This window comes from Oryctolagus cuniculus, chromosome 4 (genome assembly GCF_051225735.1).
Source record: "Oryctolagus cuniculus isolate XC-2025 breed Fujian yellow rabbit chromosome 4, ASM5122573v1, whole genome shotgun sequence".
Classification (NCBI taxonomy): domain Eukaryota; kingdom Metazoa; phylum Chordata; class Mammalia; order Lagomorpha; family Leporidae; genus Oryctolagus; species Oryctolagus cuniculus.
In genome coordinates, this window is record NC_142870.1 from 904,680 (window position 1) to 920,984 (window position 16,305).

Sequence of the window (16,305 nt, forward strand, 5' to 3'; positions counted from 1 at the left end):
GAGAAAGGTCTTCCTTTGCCGTTGGTTCACCCTCCAATGGCCGCCGCGGCCGGCGCACCGCGCTGATCCGATGGCAGGAGCCAGGAGCCAGGTGCTTTTCCTGGTCTCCCATGGGGTGCAGGGCCCAAGCACCTGGGCCATCCTCCACTGCACTCCCTGGCCACAGCAGAGAGCTGGCCTGGAAGAGGGGCAACCGGGACAGAATCCGGCACCCCAACCGGGACTAGAACCCGGTGTGCCGGCACCGCAGGCGGAGGATTAGCCTAGTGAGCCGCGGCGCCGGCCTGTAGAGCATCTTTTATTTGACAGTGTCTTGCCCGGACCCTTCAGTCTGTCTGTGTCTGCATGTGATGACACCTCCTCCCCTCCAGCCTGTGAGCTGTGTGATACGAGCAAGACTGGGCATCACAGCCAGGCCCACAGCGGGCACTTTCACTGGTCACTAAACATCACACTACTGAGGAGGCCTTGGGTGCTGATGCTCCACGGCTCCCCCAACCTGCTTCTGAGGGGCTGTCATGTCTGATCAGGGACTCCAGCTGGGCAATGCCATTACAGGCTCTGCCAAGACCCCATAGCTGTCTGAGGAGCTGGGCCTCACTCTTGATCATGGACACGGGAGGTTGTGTCCACCATAGAGCTGTATCCTCTGCTGCCACGAGACACAGCATGGCTGTCCTCACATCCTCAGGGTGTGGGCCTGAATGAGGAGCCCCTGGCCAGCTTGTGTCCATGCTGCCGAGCTGGTTGGGTCATTCTCATGAGCCTTGGGCCAGTGGCCTCTAGCGTCCCAGTGACTGGAACACTGAGCAGAGAACTTTAACTAGTACAACGTGGTCAACTTGACCAGTGTGTGGGAAAAATTTCAGAAGGAGAAATTTTAAAAAACATTTTGATTCCATAAAATATCATACTTCAGGGAAACAGAAACCTCCAACTTCTTGAAGAGGTTGCAGCCCTGTGGGAGGGGCTGGGAGGCGAGCTGCGCGCCTGGCACCCTGAGCTCCCAGAGTCGAGTGACCACCAGACACTGCATCTGGGGACTGATTTAAATTCAAATTTTAGGGATGTCCCCCCCCCAATTTTTTTTTTTTTTGACAGGCAGAGTGGACAGTGAGAGAGAGAGAAAGAGAGAAAGGTCTTCCTTTGCTGTTGGTTCACCCTCCAATGGCCGCTGCGGCCGGCGCGTTGCGGTCGGTGCACTGCGCTGATCCGATGGCAGGAGCCAGGTGCTTCTCCTGGTCTCCCATGGGGTGCAGGGCCCAAGTACTTGGGCCATGCTCCACTGCACTCCCTGGCCACAGCAGAGAGCTGGCCTGGAAGAGGGGCAACCAGGACAGAATCCGGCGCCCCGACCGGGACTAGAACCCGGTGTGCCGGCGCCGCAAGGCGGAGGATTAGCCTAGTGAGACGTGGCGCCGGCTCTTCCCCCCCAAATTTCAAGAGGTTTTGGCTGGCTCAGCTGTGCCTTCGTAGCATCTCTCTCAGAACCCCTCCGTCCACTTTTCTCCACTCCTCAATGAGGGTCTTTCCTGTCTTTCCCTCATTCTGTCCTTGAGCGCAGGGACCTCCAGCCTCTGCCCTCCTACAGCCAGCAGGTGGCCCTCTTCCCCAGGAAGCCCTGGCCGGCGAGCAGATCTTTTTCCACGTGGGCATCCCAACTCTTTCCTGAAAACCCTTCTCCCTGGGATTAATACTTCCCATGCAACCCCCAGGGTGTAGGGGGTGGCTCACTCCTCCCTCTACATTCTCCCCCACAGGCTGAGTAGACAGTGCCTCCACTGCGGTAGCATATGCCCCAACCTGTCCTTGGTGCCTGCCCACCCAGCCTGACCCAACCCTGGCTGTGTGGCTCCTCAGAATAACTGAGGTGCCCAAGCCCTTGTGGATTCGCTGGGTAGCCACAGGCAGAGCAGGCCGGACACGGGGTGCAGACGGTACCTCCAGCATGACCACACAGATCTGCTTGACACACTGGATGATGGCATCTGGCGTCCCCGAGATGGTCACTGCCCGCTCCGTGGAGTTGGGCAGCATGTCCCCAGCCACCTGGACTTGGGCACCTGTGGACTGGAGAGACTGGACATTGGATAGGGAATGACAGACCACAGAAGCAATGAACGGCAATGGGGCTTGTCCAAGGTAGTCTGCACCTTGGAGAACCCTCTGGTAGCAATGCAGCGTAACAGGTCCAGCTGCCACGAGAGTCCTGCCTCCCCTCCTACCAGCCTCTGTGTCACCACATCACCCCATCACCTCCCCTCGCAGGACCCTACCTTCTCCCTCCAAGAACACTGGTGTACCCTCAGCAGGTGCAAGTGCAGGAGTTGTCCTGGCCCATGAGTGACACTGGATGGGGCATTTAACCTGGGGGGGCATTCTCAGGGACATGGAATCAGTCCAGTACAGGGACTCTCACCTCCTCCACAGAGCTGGTCAGAGGGAAAGAGAGGTTCCCTCTGTGGGGAGGAATCAGAGGCTTCCTGGAAACAGAGTGAGCGTGCAGATATCAAGTCTACACTTCCTGCACACTCCATGTGACTGGACTCAAGCCACAAGACTGGCTACCACAGCTGGCTTGTCTCAAGGAACCCCGTGTCTCCCTCCACCAACAAGGCCCACATGTTGGCCTCTAAACGTGGCCTCTGAAGGTGGATCTCTGCCCCATGACTGACTCGTTGTCCCTGTCACAAGCGTTGTGCTGCCAGGGCCCACAGGGACTGGCACTGGAGCCTGCAATGCCCACAGTGCTTGTGGAAATGACCTGGCCTGCTCTGGCTGCCCGCAACTGGCCCCTCCCTCCTGGGCAGGGCAAGGTCCTGTTACCTCCCTGATCTCCTTGATCTTGGAGCCGCCTTTGCCGATCAGGGACCCACACTGGCTGGCCGGGACCACCAGCCTCAGCGTCACCGGTGGCTTGCTGGTGGCAGGGCTGTTGCTCATGGAGCTAATGATGTCCTGGGGAGGAAGACAGACAAGTGTTGACCACACCCCAGTGTGACCAGACCAGAGGGCAGCAGGAAGCAGCTGCTGTGCTTCTCCAGCCAAGGGCCTGAAAGCCCTCTGAGAACAGAGGAGGGACATGGTGGGCAGCCAGGCCAGTCACAGACACTTCTGGCTAGGCCAGGCCCAGGAGGACAGAGGGATGGCTGGATGGCCACATGGGTGTCCACACACATCACTGTGCACAGCACACATGCAAGGTGGGAGGTCACTGGGCTACAGATTTGGACTATGACACGGGCCAGGGGACATAGAACTCTGGTCTGACACTTGTCATGGAGACCTGGAAGGGCGGGACGGGTGTGGGCAGATGGACACAGGGGACAAGTGGATGCTGGAGCAGGGGATGTGTTGGGGCAGGAGACCAGTGGGGCTGTGTCCAAGGCAGAGTGTAGGGGAGACTGTGGGGTGACCGTGGGCTATGATCTCAGTGTCGGTCTGGCAAGGGAGATGTGTCACTAACTCAGAGCCACGAGGGCGGTGGGAGGTGAGGTAAGTGCTGGGTCTGCACATGGCTGTTTGGGCAGGCAATTCATCTGCTTCATGTTCTGCTGCTTGGGATACAACTGGACTCCAGGCTGAGGCCGGTGACTCCTGGGGCAGGTGGTACCTGCGATGGCTGCAGCATGGGGGGAAGGGGTCAGGGCTGTGAGGAAGCCCGGGCCCTGAAGAGGCCCAGAGCTCGCTGCAGTGCTCAGCAGAGACGTGAGGAGATCCGGGCTCTGCGAGTGAGTGGCGGCGGCCAGCCCTCCCTGAGCTCAGCTGCTGCAGCTCTGTGGGCGCCATGGTGACTCAGCTCACTCTCCACCAACAGCTGTGTCTCTCCTTTTCCAAAACAAGTCAAGCCTAGGGGAAACAGCGCCTCAGACCATTCCCAAAACAGTGCATTCAGGAGGAGCAGATGGAGGAAGAGGCAGAGGAGAACTGGGTGGGAGGAAGAACCCCCAAGGGGGAGCACTGACCCACAGCTTGGCAACCAGACGCCCCAGCCTCTGCTGCCCTTGGCCTAGAAGGGCCAGGACTTGGCTTAGGATGCCAGCTCCCCTGGTGTCTGTGTCCACTTCCAGCTCAGAACCAAGTCCCAGGAGGCCAGAGATGCCCCACATCCATCACCTAGGAGGCAGCCTGGCTCCAACACGCTACCCTGAGCTCCCCATGCCTTGGCCTCCACCTGAGCAGACAGAGACAGGCCGTGTTCAGCATGAAGCCATTTTATAACGAGTCTGCTGTGTGCAGAAGATGCTGGCGACCCCCTTGCATGCATTCCCAGCACCCAGCACAAGTGGCCTTGTTCATCGCCACACCCCTGCCCTGCCCCTTGCCCAGGTCCCAGCCTTCATGAGGGAGGCTCCTGCAGTGAGGACAGAGAACCAGCTCTGGGTCTGGACTGGCTCCTCGGCTGTTGATTCCACAGGGCCTGGGCTGTGGCATGGGTCCCTGCATTTCTGGCCTTGTTGGTGAATCAAGGTGTCCCTTTTCATCCCTTCTGCTGGGAGGGCGACTTGTGTGCCTGTCGTTGGAGGAGCACTGGGTAGGGCGTAAGCCTGGGGTCTGTGGCTCTCTTCAAACCAATGTCCACTCGAGCTCCACAGAGCTCCCAGTGAAAGTGGGCGCCGGCCTTCTTTATATCCATGGCTGTGTTGAAAGCGTGACTGACGAGTGCCCAGCTCCACACCACGAGCAGCAGCTCTTTTCCAGGTCTTCACGTGCTTCTAGCATAAGCTACTTCTCCGGGCACCAGGACAGCTGGTCCTGCTCACCTCAGACTAAGGCCTTATGCACTTAAGAACAGTACGTGAGAGCTCTCTGCACAGAGAACTCTTCACATTTGCCTCTGCTGGAAGTGCTGACTCAAGTTCTGAAGCAGGTTGCCCTTGACTGAGGTGTTCTCCTGGAGGAACTGCTGCTCCACTGTTCAGAAAAACCACCAGCCCAAGGTCACACTGGTGGGATCACACAACCAGAAGTGACTGGCAGAAGACTAGCGGCTCCACCCTGCCTTGGGTGAAGACAGAGCTGCCTACACCCGCTGGCAGGAGCAGTGGCCGGCTGTGCCTTTGCTGGCGTTCCCTGCTGTCCCAGGTCCACAGGATAGGGTGCCCACTGCTGGAGAGAAAAAGCTACCTGGCTCTCCAAGGTGGAGACTCACAGCCCGTGGGTTTGCCCTCTTGGCCTGGGCTGGGCAGTTGGAGCCGCACAGCGAGTGCTAGCTTCTGTTTCGTCCCAGCGGTCATGGAGCTGCTCTGCTCTGCTTTATCCAGAGTCTCAGGGCACCCACACAGCTACTGTCGCTGGAGAGTCACCTTTCCTGAACTGGCCATTTCCTACAGCTGAGAGACAGCCTAAAAGAGGAAGCTGAGAAACGTAATATATGGACAACAGCCACGCCATAGATTATGAAAGAACACCAGGCCACAGCCCCTGCAGCCACCGCACAGGACGCTAGATCCCAACCTCTGCCGCCTCAGCTCAGAAGAGCCAGGACTTGGTGAGTGACAGCAGCTTCCCTGATGGCTGCCCCCTGCTGACTTAGGACCAAGCAGAGGAGGCCTGATGTTCCTCACCCAGCCACACAGGGCCTCAGGTGCAGTGAACAGGGCCTCCCCATGCCACAGCACCCTGGAATCACCCTTTGCCACTCTGTAACTCCCCTCCCTCCCTGCCCGTGACAGTGGCTGAGCCCAGCTAAGCTCTGTGCTCCCTTGGGAAGAAGGTCCTCGTGTAGTCCCACAAAGGCAACTTCACTAATGCTTGCTGCTCATTTCTGGCAGAAAAAAATTAATTTCCCAGCTTGATCACCTTCTTTGAATGAAGCCACTAAATACATTTCTAAGTAACTTTCAGCAATTTCAAAAAATTGGAAATACATAAAAACACTGAGATTCAACTCACTGACACAGCACAGAAAAGTGAAACACACCCACACACACGCTCACAGCAGCATGCAAACGCACACGTCTGTGTCTGCAGCTTTATTCCTCTGTAACTAAACCAAGCCACACACAACCCAGAGGGAGATGCTGGCCTCTCCCTAGGCAGAACACAGTGGGGCCGAGTCCCTGGGAGGCAGAGGGGCTAAGAGGGAGGGCCTGTGGCCAAGCAAGGCATCCTGAGTGGGCTGGGCTGTCCCTGTGTCCAGGTCAGCTGCTGTGGGGGCATATGGGGGGGTGTGTGGAGGACCAGGGTCAGGCCAGCCAGAGCTTCTTCAATGGCCATGTGCAGGGCTAGCTGGTCGCTGGAGGTATGGGGAAAGCCCAAGGGTCAGTGGCAGCAGTGTGCCCTGGGGAGGAGGTAAGGGGTGCTGCTGTAAACTCAGTGCTTAGGGGCAGGGTCTGAGGAGACGTGAATGAAGCAGCCTCTCCAACATGCTCGTGCTGGAAGTGGCTGGCTTTAGAAGGAGGAGGGGGAGATGCTGGCCTCTCCCCAGGCAGAACACAGTGGGGCCGAGTCCCTGGGAGGCAGAGGAGCTAAAAGGGAGGCCTGTGGCCAAGCAAGGCATCCTGGGTGGGCTGGTCTAGACACAGGGTAAGAGGGACTGGGGAGCCAGCTGAGACCAGGCCCACTCACTACCAGGCTGGAGTTCTGAGCAGGCACACCCTACCTCCTCAAACTTGTATGCAATCATTGCAAAGGCCTTGAAGATGGCGTCTGTTGGGCCTGTGATGGTCACGATTCTCTCTGGGCAGTTTCCTTCTGAAATGTTGATCCTTGCACCACTCTGGGGGAGGGAGCAGAACAAACCCGGATTACAACCGCTGGGCCAGCACCAGCAACAACTGATGCAAACAGGCTCTTGGCCCTGACTGGCAACCTCACCCCTGAACAGTGAAGTTGATGAGCAACCCCTTTTATTGTGAACTTTTACAAGCAAAAGGAACCCAAGCGACCCCTTGGGAAGCCCCTGCCCAGTGTGCTGTCTGTCAGAGGGGACAGGCCCTGAGCTTGCCTTCCTTACACTTGAGCCCTGGGCAGAGACCCCATCCCTGCATGCAGGGACAGGACCCCAGCAGACCCCCGAGGGCATGGACAGAGCCATCAGAGACCCTCCAGCCTCAGCATTCTGCCCCAGCCGGTACAGAGCATCACCCAGAGCGCATACTCACCTCTTCACGCATCTTCTTCACAGTCTCTCCTTTCTGGAATAAAGATGAAACAAAAAGGCACCACTTGCAACTCCACTGAGGATGGCACAGAGCTTGGCACAGCCCTGAGGTACTGGGAGCTGTCCCTGAGGACCGCGCCCAAGAGACAGCAGCCAGCGTAGTGTGGCCAACGGGGAGCCATCTGTCTCAGGCACACAGACAGTCCTGCCCCAGCTGCACCGTGTACTAACTAGTGCAGTATACCCACGGGGAGCCGTCTGTCTCAGGTGCACAGACAGTCCTGCCCCAGCTGCACCGTGTACTAACTAGTGCAGTGTACCCACGGGGAGCCGTCTGTCTCAGGTACACAGGCAGTCCTGCCCCAGCTGCACCGTGTACTAACTAGTGCAGTGTACCCACGGGGAGCCGTCTGTCTCAGGTGCACAGACAGTCCTGCCCCAGCTGCACCGTGCACTAACCAGTGCAGTGTACCCACGGGGAGCCGTCTGTCTCAGGTGCACAGACAGTCCTGCCCCAGCTGCACCGTGTACTAACTAGTGCAGTGTACCCACGGGGAGCCGTCTGTCTCAGGCACACAGACAGTCCTGCCCCAGCTGCACCGTGTACTAACTAGTGCAGTGTACCCACGGGGAGCCGTCTGTCTCAGGCACACAGGCAGTCCTGCCCCAGCTGCACCGTGTACTAACTAGAGCAGTGTACCCACGGGGAGCCGTCTGTCTCAGGCACACAGGCAGTCCTGCCCCAGCTGCACCGTGTACTAACTAGAGCAGTGTACCCACGGGGAGCCGTCTGTCTCAGGTACACAGACAGTCCTGCCCCAGCTGTACCGTGTACTAACTAGTGCAGTGTACCCACGGGGAGCCGTCTGTCTCAGGGGCACAGGCAGTCCTGCCCCAGCTGCACCGTGTACTAACTAGAGCAGTGTACCCACGGGGAGCCGTCTGTCTCAGGCACACAGGCAGTCCTGCCCCAGCTGCACCGTGTACTAACTAGTGCAGTATACCCACGGGGAGCCGTCTGTCTCAGGTGCACAGACAGTCCTGCCCCAGCTGCACCGTGTACTAACTAGTGCAGTGTACCCACGGGGAGCCGTCTGTCTCAGGCGCACAGACAGTCCTGCCCCAGCTGTACCGTGTACTAACTAGTGCAGTGTACCCACGGGGAGCCGTCTGTTTCAGGTGCACAGACAGTCCTGCCCCAGCTGCACCGTGCACTAACTAGAGCAGTGTACCCACGGGGAGCCGTCTGTCTCAGGCGCACAGACAGTCCTGCCCCAGCTGCACCGTGTACTAACCAGTGCAGTGTACCCACGGGGAGCCGTCTGTCTCAGGCACACAGACAGTCCTGCCCCAGCTGCACCGTGTACTAACCAGTGCAGTGTACCCACGGGGAGCCGTCTGTCTCAGGCACACAGACAGTCCTGCCCCAGCTGTACCGTGTACTAACTAGTGCAGTGTACCCACGGGGAGCCGTCTGTCTCAGGTGCACAGACAGTCCTGCCCCAGCTGCACTGTGTACTAACTAGTGCAGTATACCCACGGGGAGCCGTCTGTCTCAGGCACACAGACAGTCCTGCCCCAGCTGCACCGTGTACTAACCAGTGCAGTGTACCCACGGGGAGCCGTCTGTCTCAGGCACACAGACAGTCCTGCCCCAGCTGTACCGTGTACTAACCAGTGCAGTGTACCCACGGGGAGCCGTCTGTCTCAGGCACACAGACAGTCCTGCCCCAGCTGCACCGTGTACTAACTAGAGCAGTGTACCCACGGGGAGCCGTCTGTCTCAGGCACACAGACAGTCCTGCCCCAGCTGTACCGTGTACTAACTAGAGCAGTGTACCCACGGGGAGCCGTCTGTCTCAGGCGCACAGACAGTCCTGCCCCAGCTGCACCGTGTACTAACTAGTGCAGTGTACCCACGGGGAGCCGTCTGTCTCAGGTGCACAGACAGTCCTGCCCCAGCTGCACCGTGTACTAACTAGTGCAGTGTACCCACGGGGAGCCGTCTGTCTCAGGCACACAGGCAGTCCTGCCCCAGCTGCACCGTGTACTAACCAGTGCAGTGTACCCACGGGGAGCCGTCTGTCTCAGGCACACAGGCAGTCCTGCCCCAGCTGCACTGTTACTAACTAGGCCAGCAGGCTCTGTTCTCAGCACAACCTTGTGGGAGCCGGGGAAGCTGAGTAGATTCCCACTGTGGTGAAGCTGGCCAGGGCGGGTAGAAGGGGTCTGTGGGCCTGGAGGTATCTCCATGGTCCCTATATCCCGTATGGAGGTTACTCCCTGAGATATCCCCTCAGAAGTTCTCCTGAGAAACAGCTAGGGCAATGAGCCCCTGGAGGACCCCAGGTGTGGAGGATGGAGGGAAGGACACCAGGGACCTCCAGAGACGGATACAATGCAACCAAGTCAGGGAGGCGGCTGCTGGCTCACAGCCCTTCCTCCCCAGGGGCAGCGGCTTCCAAAGCGGCCCTGACTTTCCCCGTGAGAATGCATCTTCTATTCTAGACTGGAAGATACAGGGGTCCCTCACTGCAGACTGCTCAGGTCCCAGGGTCAGGGGAGAGTGCCAACCAGGTCACAGTCTGGGAGGAGGGCCTGCTTCCAAGAAGTGGGCAGCATGGCTGCCAAGGTCACTGGGGCCTTGCCAAGGTGGGGTCGAGGGAGCATGTCCCTCAGCAAGTTCCCACAGAGCTGGGACCGGCTTCAGAAGGTGCAGTTTAAAGCAGGGAGGAAACGCCCACAAGACCGTGCAACCATGGTGCCCCCTGGGAGACCCCAACTTCACCCAGCACAGTGTTGAGTGCGCCCAGTACCAGGACAGCTGCCGTCCTCACTGACCCCTTGGAGAGGCCCCAAGAGAAGCAGAGTTCATTCAGTAATTACCTTGCCAATGATGCTTCCAACTTCCTGTAGGAAAATCACAGAGAGACTGTGTCACAGAGCAGAAGGAGGACAAACCCTGCAGAATCCAGCCGACCTTCCCGGCAGTTAGAGGAGAGAGCCCCATCAGGCTGTCGGTAAGAGGCCAAGCCCAGAAGTTCCCTGTGCACCTGTATCACCCAGGCCTGCGCGGGGCTGACTGTCACAGGCTCCCAGCAAGGGGAGAATGGCTACCCGCTTCCTAGATGAACAACTCAGAAGGCATCCCATAGACATTTAAGGCCTCAGGGAAACACTGCAAGAAACAGATGAAAAGTAAAATCTCCCCCAGATTTTTGACTTACAGAAAATTTAGCACTGCTACTGCTATGTGACACTGAAATACATTGCCACAGGTGTCAGTCAAGCCCGCACGGTGTGGGCACACTCAGCAGGCTGGGGGTCACACCTTCCTGCCTACTCCACCCACCGCACAAGGCAGGGTGGCCTGGCTTCTTGCCACAGAGAGTGATCCCTTTCCAAATCCAACTTGCTTTCTTTATTATTTTTATTTTTATTTTTTTATTTTTTGACAGGCAGAGTGGACAGTGAGAGAGACAGAGAGAAAGGTCTTCCTTTGCCGTTGGTTCACCCTCCACTGGCCGCCACGGCCGGTGCACCGCGCGGATCTGATGGCAGGAGCCAGGTGCTTCTCCTGGTCTCCCATGTGAGTGCAGGGCCCAAGCACCTGGGCCATCCTCCACTGCACTCCCTGGCCACAGCAGAGAGCTGGCCTGGAAGAGGGGCAACTGGGACAGAATCCGGCACCCCGACTGGGACTAGAACCCGGTGTGCCGGCGCCGCTAGGCGGAGGATTAGCCTAGTGAGCCGCGACGCCAGCCCCAATTTGCTTTCTTTATTACAATAAAGTCCTTACTAAGTGACTAGGTTTCTAGTGGAGGCCACAGTGGGTCCCGTGCAGCAGGGACTGTGGAAGGTGTGAGCCTGCTGTGACCAGACACATCTTTACCCCCAGGGACAGCCGCTGGCAGCTGCGGCTCCCATTGCCGCTGCAGATGGGGACCCTGAGCTGACCTTAGGAGCCCACGGGCGGCACACAGATGCTGCATGGTACCCACAGTGGGGAGCAGAGAGGCAGGCCGTTTTCTCTCCATCCCAGAGACGGATGTCCCTCCTGCAGGAGGGCAGGAGAGTGTGCCTTCTGGAAGCGGCAGGCACTGGAGCGCAAGCCTCTACCAGCCTCCCCCAAGGAAGGCTACATGCAGCTTCTCAGGGCACCAGCACGGGGCAGGAGGAACTGGTGACCCTGTGCTGTTGGGCTGGAACTCACAGGGCTCTCTAGACAGACAACCATAGAGACATACACTGTGGTGTGTATCACAGAAACGTGTGTAACTCCAGCTCTGCAGCACAGATGTCGCAGGGGCTCTGACCCTGGCTTCCAGAACCACTGTCCACTAAAGGGTCAGGGTTGAGTCGAGGACCTGTGCAGGGAGGGACAAGATTGCCAGAAAGCCAGATGATGCCATAAGAATGGTGGGGGCTTGCCACAAGGACTCGGCCATCATCTGCCGAATCGGCAGGAAAGTGCCAAGATGGATTGGGACAGTTAGGGAACTGAAAGGTGAGTCCAGTGAGAAAAACAACAAACCCGGGACCCAACAAGATGTGAATGAACAAGTGGATGAACATCTTGAGAGTCTGGTGGCACACAGAATGTCCCTTAGACCCACCCAGTGATCACCCAGCACCACCTGGGCCACCAATAGGAAGATTACTGTGACATCCCTGCCAAAGGTTAGGGGGCCTCAGATAGCCAAGGTGAGGACACACTACAGACACACTGGGCAGAAGTGCTCAAAATTCAGTCTAGCAGGGATTATTTCAGATCACGGGGACCAAGGGAGGTGACAAGGGCACGCTCTGTGTGGCTATGCATGGAGCACCTTGCTGCTGGGAGCAGTAGGGGATGACATAGCTGAGGGCCAGGAGGCCAGTGTGTATGCAGTATTGGCTGGACACTTACAGGTACAACCATGGCATGCAAGGAAAGGCCTAACATGTAGAAAACACACATGCAGGTACAGGACAGTCGGAGACAGGGCCTCCGCTTAGTCTCGAATGGCTCCAGGAAAAGTGTCATTTGGACTGTACATCAGCTGCTTTGTAAGTGTGAGATTACTTAAAACAAGAAGCAGGGGCTGGTGCTGTGGCCTAGCACGTAAAACCGCTGCTTGCAGTGCCAGCATCCCATATGGGCACCGGTTTGAGTCCCGGCTGCTCCACTTGTGATCCAGCTCTCTTCTATGGCCTGGGAAAGCAGTGGAAGATGGCCCAAGTCCTTGGGCCCTTGCATCCATGTGGGAGGCCTGGAAGAAGCTCCTGGCTCCTGGCTTCAGATCGGCACAGCCTGGCTGTCAAGGCCAATTGGGGAGTGAACCAGTGGATGAAAGACCTCTCTCTCTCTGCCTCTCCTTTTCTCTCTGTGCAACTCTAACTTTCAAATAAGTAAATCTTAAAAAAAAAAGGAAAAAAAAAAAAAAACAAAAAACCAGCAGCAGCAGCAGTTACTCCCAGCCAGGCTCTCAGCTTGGGTATGGGCTCCTCCCTCCCTGGAGGGCAAGAGCAACACCTCTGCTGTTCTGTTACCTTCCCGTGCATCAGCAGGCGGATTGTCAGGGTCACGTTCAGGCCACCTTCCGAGACCTTGGACTCCATCTTTCTCCCAAGGTGCAGCTGGGGGTGGTGACTTACGGTGCCGAGGGTGCTGTGAGCAAGGATGGATGGGGCCCAGATGGCGTCACCTGGAAAGAGAAGGCACAGCAGCTGCTACCCAAGGATCGTCCATGGCCCATGCACACCCAGGGAACTCCCTGGCCTCCAGGTGGGGGTGCGACAGCGTGACGAGGCTTTATCTGCGGGGAGCATGGGCACTTGGTAGTTCAAGGATGGGCCTTGGGATAGTCCACCCAGTGGGATCCCAGCCTCAGGTGGTTAACCCCTAGGTCGCTCAGTTTCCAGGCATGCAGGGAGCTGCCCCGTTACAGGAGTACCTCTCAGGAGCTAGAGTGAAAGCAGCCAGCCCCATGAAGCCTCAGGGAGCACCTCTCCCCACTGCACGGGCCTGATCCTGTCCTCTAGCTCTGCCCATTTCTCTGAACCATCGGGGCTCCTGGGACACCAGAAGGCCCTGCTTTTCCCCTTAGGCCAGCAGAGCACAAGTACCCAGACCCCTCCATCTGGGGCCACCTGCCACGTGGACTCAGCTCTACCCATGGGGCTGCTGCCCGTGCACACCCCTCTACAAGCCAGCGGACGCTGCCTTCCACACTACACAGTGCGCAGCAGAGGTCTGTGGCAATCACACACTTCCGTGGGTGCTCACTCAGTGCTTAGCCCATGGGCCAGCATTAAGGCTCCACGTCGTGATTTTCACACAAAGAATAATTACTGGCGGCAAAGCTGAATTAACCTGTGGGAAAGTGAAATGATCACTGTGACAGCCCAGGCCTGGGGCCCTCAGGGTGACGAGCTGCCACCCCCCCACCCCGGCAGGGCTCCACTCCTGTATCCAGGCGGGGCCCTTCTCAGGGAGGAGCCAGGTTCTCCCTCTGGGGCTGGTGGGAGGGCCTGGAGCCCTGGAGGAACAGGAGAGAGAGAGAGAGAGAGAGAGAGAGAGAGAGAGAGAGAGAGAATGGCAGCAAGGATTAGAGAGAAGTGCGGGCCAGCAAGGAGTGGGGTGCATCTGGCGATGTCCTTGGGAATGCAGGGGCTGCAGGGCCTGCCCTGAGGGCAGCAGGATCCCCTGGGCGGAGCAGTGTTCACACAGCTCTTCAGAAGTGCAAGTGTGTGGCCTGGAGAGCCACAGCCTGGCATGCAGCTGGAGACAGACAAGGACATGAGCAGCCCCCGGGCACTTGGAGACCTGAAGGTCACGGACAACAAGGTGCCTCTTTGAGGACAGAGGAGGGGCTGGCTTAGGGGAGGGTGCAGTGTTGTCCAGGAATTCGGTTCCATGTGAGGCCCAGAATTGGGGGAGGGGCAGGAGGAGCCACTGGGCAGGGAGTACCACAGGGCTCTGGGAGCGGCACATGCCTAACCAGGTGTGCACCTGAGAGGTGGACAGAGCTGCGGGGCGTTGGAGGTTCCTCTCAGGGAACCACGGGCCACACTCCTCCCACACAATCCCATGGAGGCCTCCCTAAGTGAAGCATCACACCACACGCGTGGCTGCCTAGCAGAGTGCTGCAGAACAAAGCCCTGACGCTGGCGTGTGCCCCTCCCCACGTCGGGCTGCCAGGGCACTACCTCTGACTTCTCCTGGACAGACGAGCAGCTACGCCACACTCGGGGGAGACTATAGGTTAAAAGTGGCAAAAAGACCATCAAAATATTTCTGCTTACAATTTGCTGAAAGGAAAACACGAGAGAGCTCAGGAACAGGGTGCATGCCCTTGGCAATGTGTGTAAGGAGACACGTGTGTGACAGCACACTGGAGACCAGGAGTCCCCGGAAGGAAGCCACAAAACACTGATGCATCAGTGAGACACCATGGCACCAGCACTGTGGCACAGCCGGTGAAGCCGCAGCCTACAGTGTCGGGATGCCGGTTCCAGTCCTGCTCCACTTCCGATCCAACTCCCTGCTAATGTGCCTGGGGAAGCAGGAGCAGATGGCCCAGGCACTTGGGCCCCTGCACCCACATGGGAGACCCAGAGGAAGCTTCTGGCTCCTGACTCCAGATGGCCCCAGCTCTGGCTGTTGTGGCCATTTCGGGGGTGAACCAGTGGATGGAAGATTCTCTCTGCCCCCGCCCCATAACTCTGCCTTTCAAATAAATAATCCTTTAAAAAAAAATAAAAACACCAAGTATTAGTCATCTGTAGTTTAAAAATGTGTTTCAGGTAACTTCAACAATGAAAGCTGTTAGCTTCTAACTATAATGAAACGGCACTGGGTGAATAACTAGCAAGGATTTGAATCGCCCATTTTATAGGGTGCGTTACACACCAGTGCTTTTTCTCCTCACCACCCAACACCACTACTGCAGCTACTTACGTCAGAACTACGAACTCACCAGCCACCCACCAGTGCTGAACACACAACACACACAGTGGCACGGGAACAAGCACTCCTGCCCACACGCCCGAGCCCATGCACTGCCCACGCAGCCTCAGAAGAGGGCTGGCTGGAGACAGCAGAGAGCGCACACGCAGCTCCGAGGAGGTAGTGGCACCAGGCAAACCCCTCCTGTGCCTCACAGGCGCCCTGCAGCAAGCCCAGCCAATCCTGAGCCAAGATCCGGGTTCTGCTGAGGCAGATTCACCCGCTCCCGTGAACTGGACCGGACTGCAGCCAGCCAGTGGCTGTGTGCCTCCTTTCTAATTAGAAACAGCTCTGTCAGGGGGACAGCAGGGCCCTGGGCGTCTGTTATGTAAATGTTTCCAGCCCAGCAAGGAAAGTGGGTCAGCTCCTGCCAGGGGCTCTCAGGCTGCAGGCTGTCAGCAGCCATCAGTCACACAGGCCAGTGCCTGTCTGCTCAGCAGGCAGAGGGAGAGGGAGGCACCCGTGGACTGGGGGGATGAGCAGCAGCCCTGCACGGTGGGCGAGGCCACTGCCTCACTCCCAGAGGGGCAGACCTCTTGACAGATGCAGGGTGAAGAAGACCTGTCCCTGACGGGCCCTGGGGCTGCTGTTCCTCCACTGAGACCCTGGGAGTGCCCAGGGGGCAGCTGCTGCTCCCTCCCAGCTCACACTGACCATGTATCTACAGTCCGAGGGGCAGCTCTGTGGGCTACCAAGGAACAAAGGGTGAAAGTGGCCGCCAGAAGGAGTCCAGCAGGAAGCAGAGGCCATGGTGCGATGTATCACAACACAGCCCCTCCTGTAACCCACCCACCCTGGCCCTGCCGCTCTAGGAGCTGGCAGACCTCACAGCCCTGACTTCCCTCTCTTCTGTGCGAGGGAGTTGATAAATTTTTAATTCACTGGACGAGAGGGAGAGGAGAAACAGGTGTGGTCGCCCTACAGGGGCTGGGGTTCCTGGTCTGCACTTGCTGGGATCTTGTGCTGTCCATGACTTAAATGCAGCTGTGCGGGGACACTAGCCAGACTTGCCTCAGCCCAGCATGCGTCCTGTGGATGGACTCCCGGGCAGCAGCCTGGGCCCACCCTGGAAGATTTTTTTTGCTTATTTATTTTAAATTTACTTATTTATTCACTCTGTGCAGCCACAGGGACTCCTGTGTCCTAACTGTGACCCACCTGAGTTGTGTCTGACCTCAGGCCCCCATGGCTCCCGGCTCTCACGGATCCC

The 16,305-nt window shown here is 58.0% G+C and overlaps 1 protein-coding gene across 31 annotated transcripts in view; it reads right to left on the minus strand.

Moving 5' to 3' along the window:
* Nucleotides 1-16,305, minus strand: part of PCBP3 (poly(rC) binding protein 3) — a 286,502-nt gene that overhangs the window by 22,259 nt on the left and 247,938 nt on the right. For 21 of the 31 annotated variants that reach the window (XM_070071744.2, XM_089330446.1, XM_070071737.2 and 18 more), the window contains 6 exons: nucleotides 12,638-12,792; nucleotides 9,992-10,015; nucleotides 7,107-7,139; nucleotides 6,605-6,721; nucleotides 2,827-2,958; nucleotides 1,942-2,070 (listed from right to left, as the gene is read on the minus strand). In XM_070071744.2, coding sequence (XP_069927845.1) covers nucleotides 1,942-2,070; nucleotides 2,827-2,958; nucleotides 6,605-6,721; nucleotides 7,107-7,139; nucleotides 9,992-10,015; nucleotides 12,638-12,792 — 590 coding nt within the window. Of the gene's footprint in view, nucleotides 1-1,941; nucleotides 2,071-2,826; nucleotides 2,959-6,604; nucleotides 6,722-7,106; nucleotides 7,140-9,991; nucleotides 10,016-12,637; nucleotides 12,793-15,066; nucleotides 15,280-16,305 lie in introns of those variants that run through there. The other 10 variants (XM_070071748.2, XM_070071746.2, XM_070071747.2 and 7 more) reach the window with 1 other exon arrangement.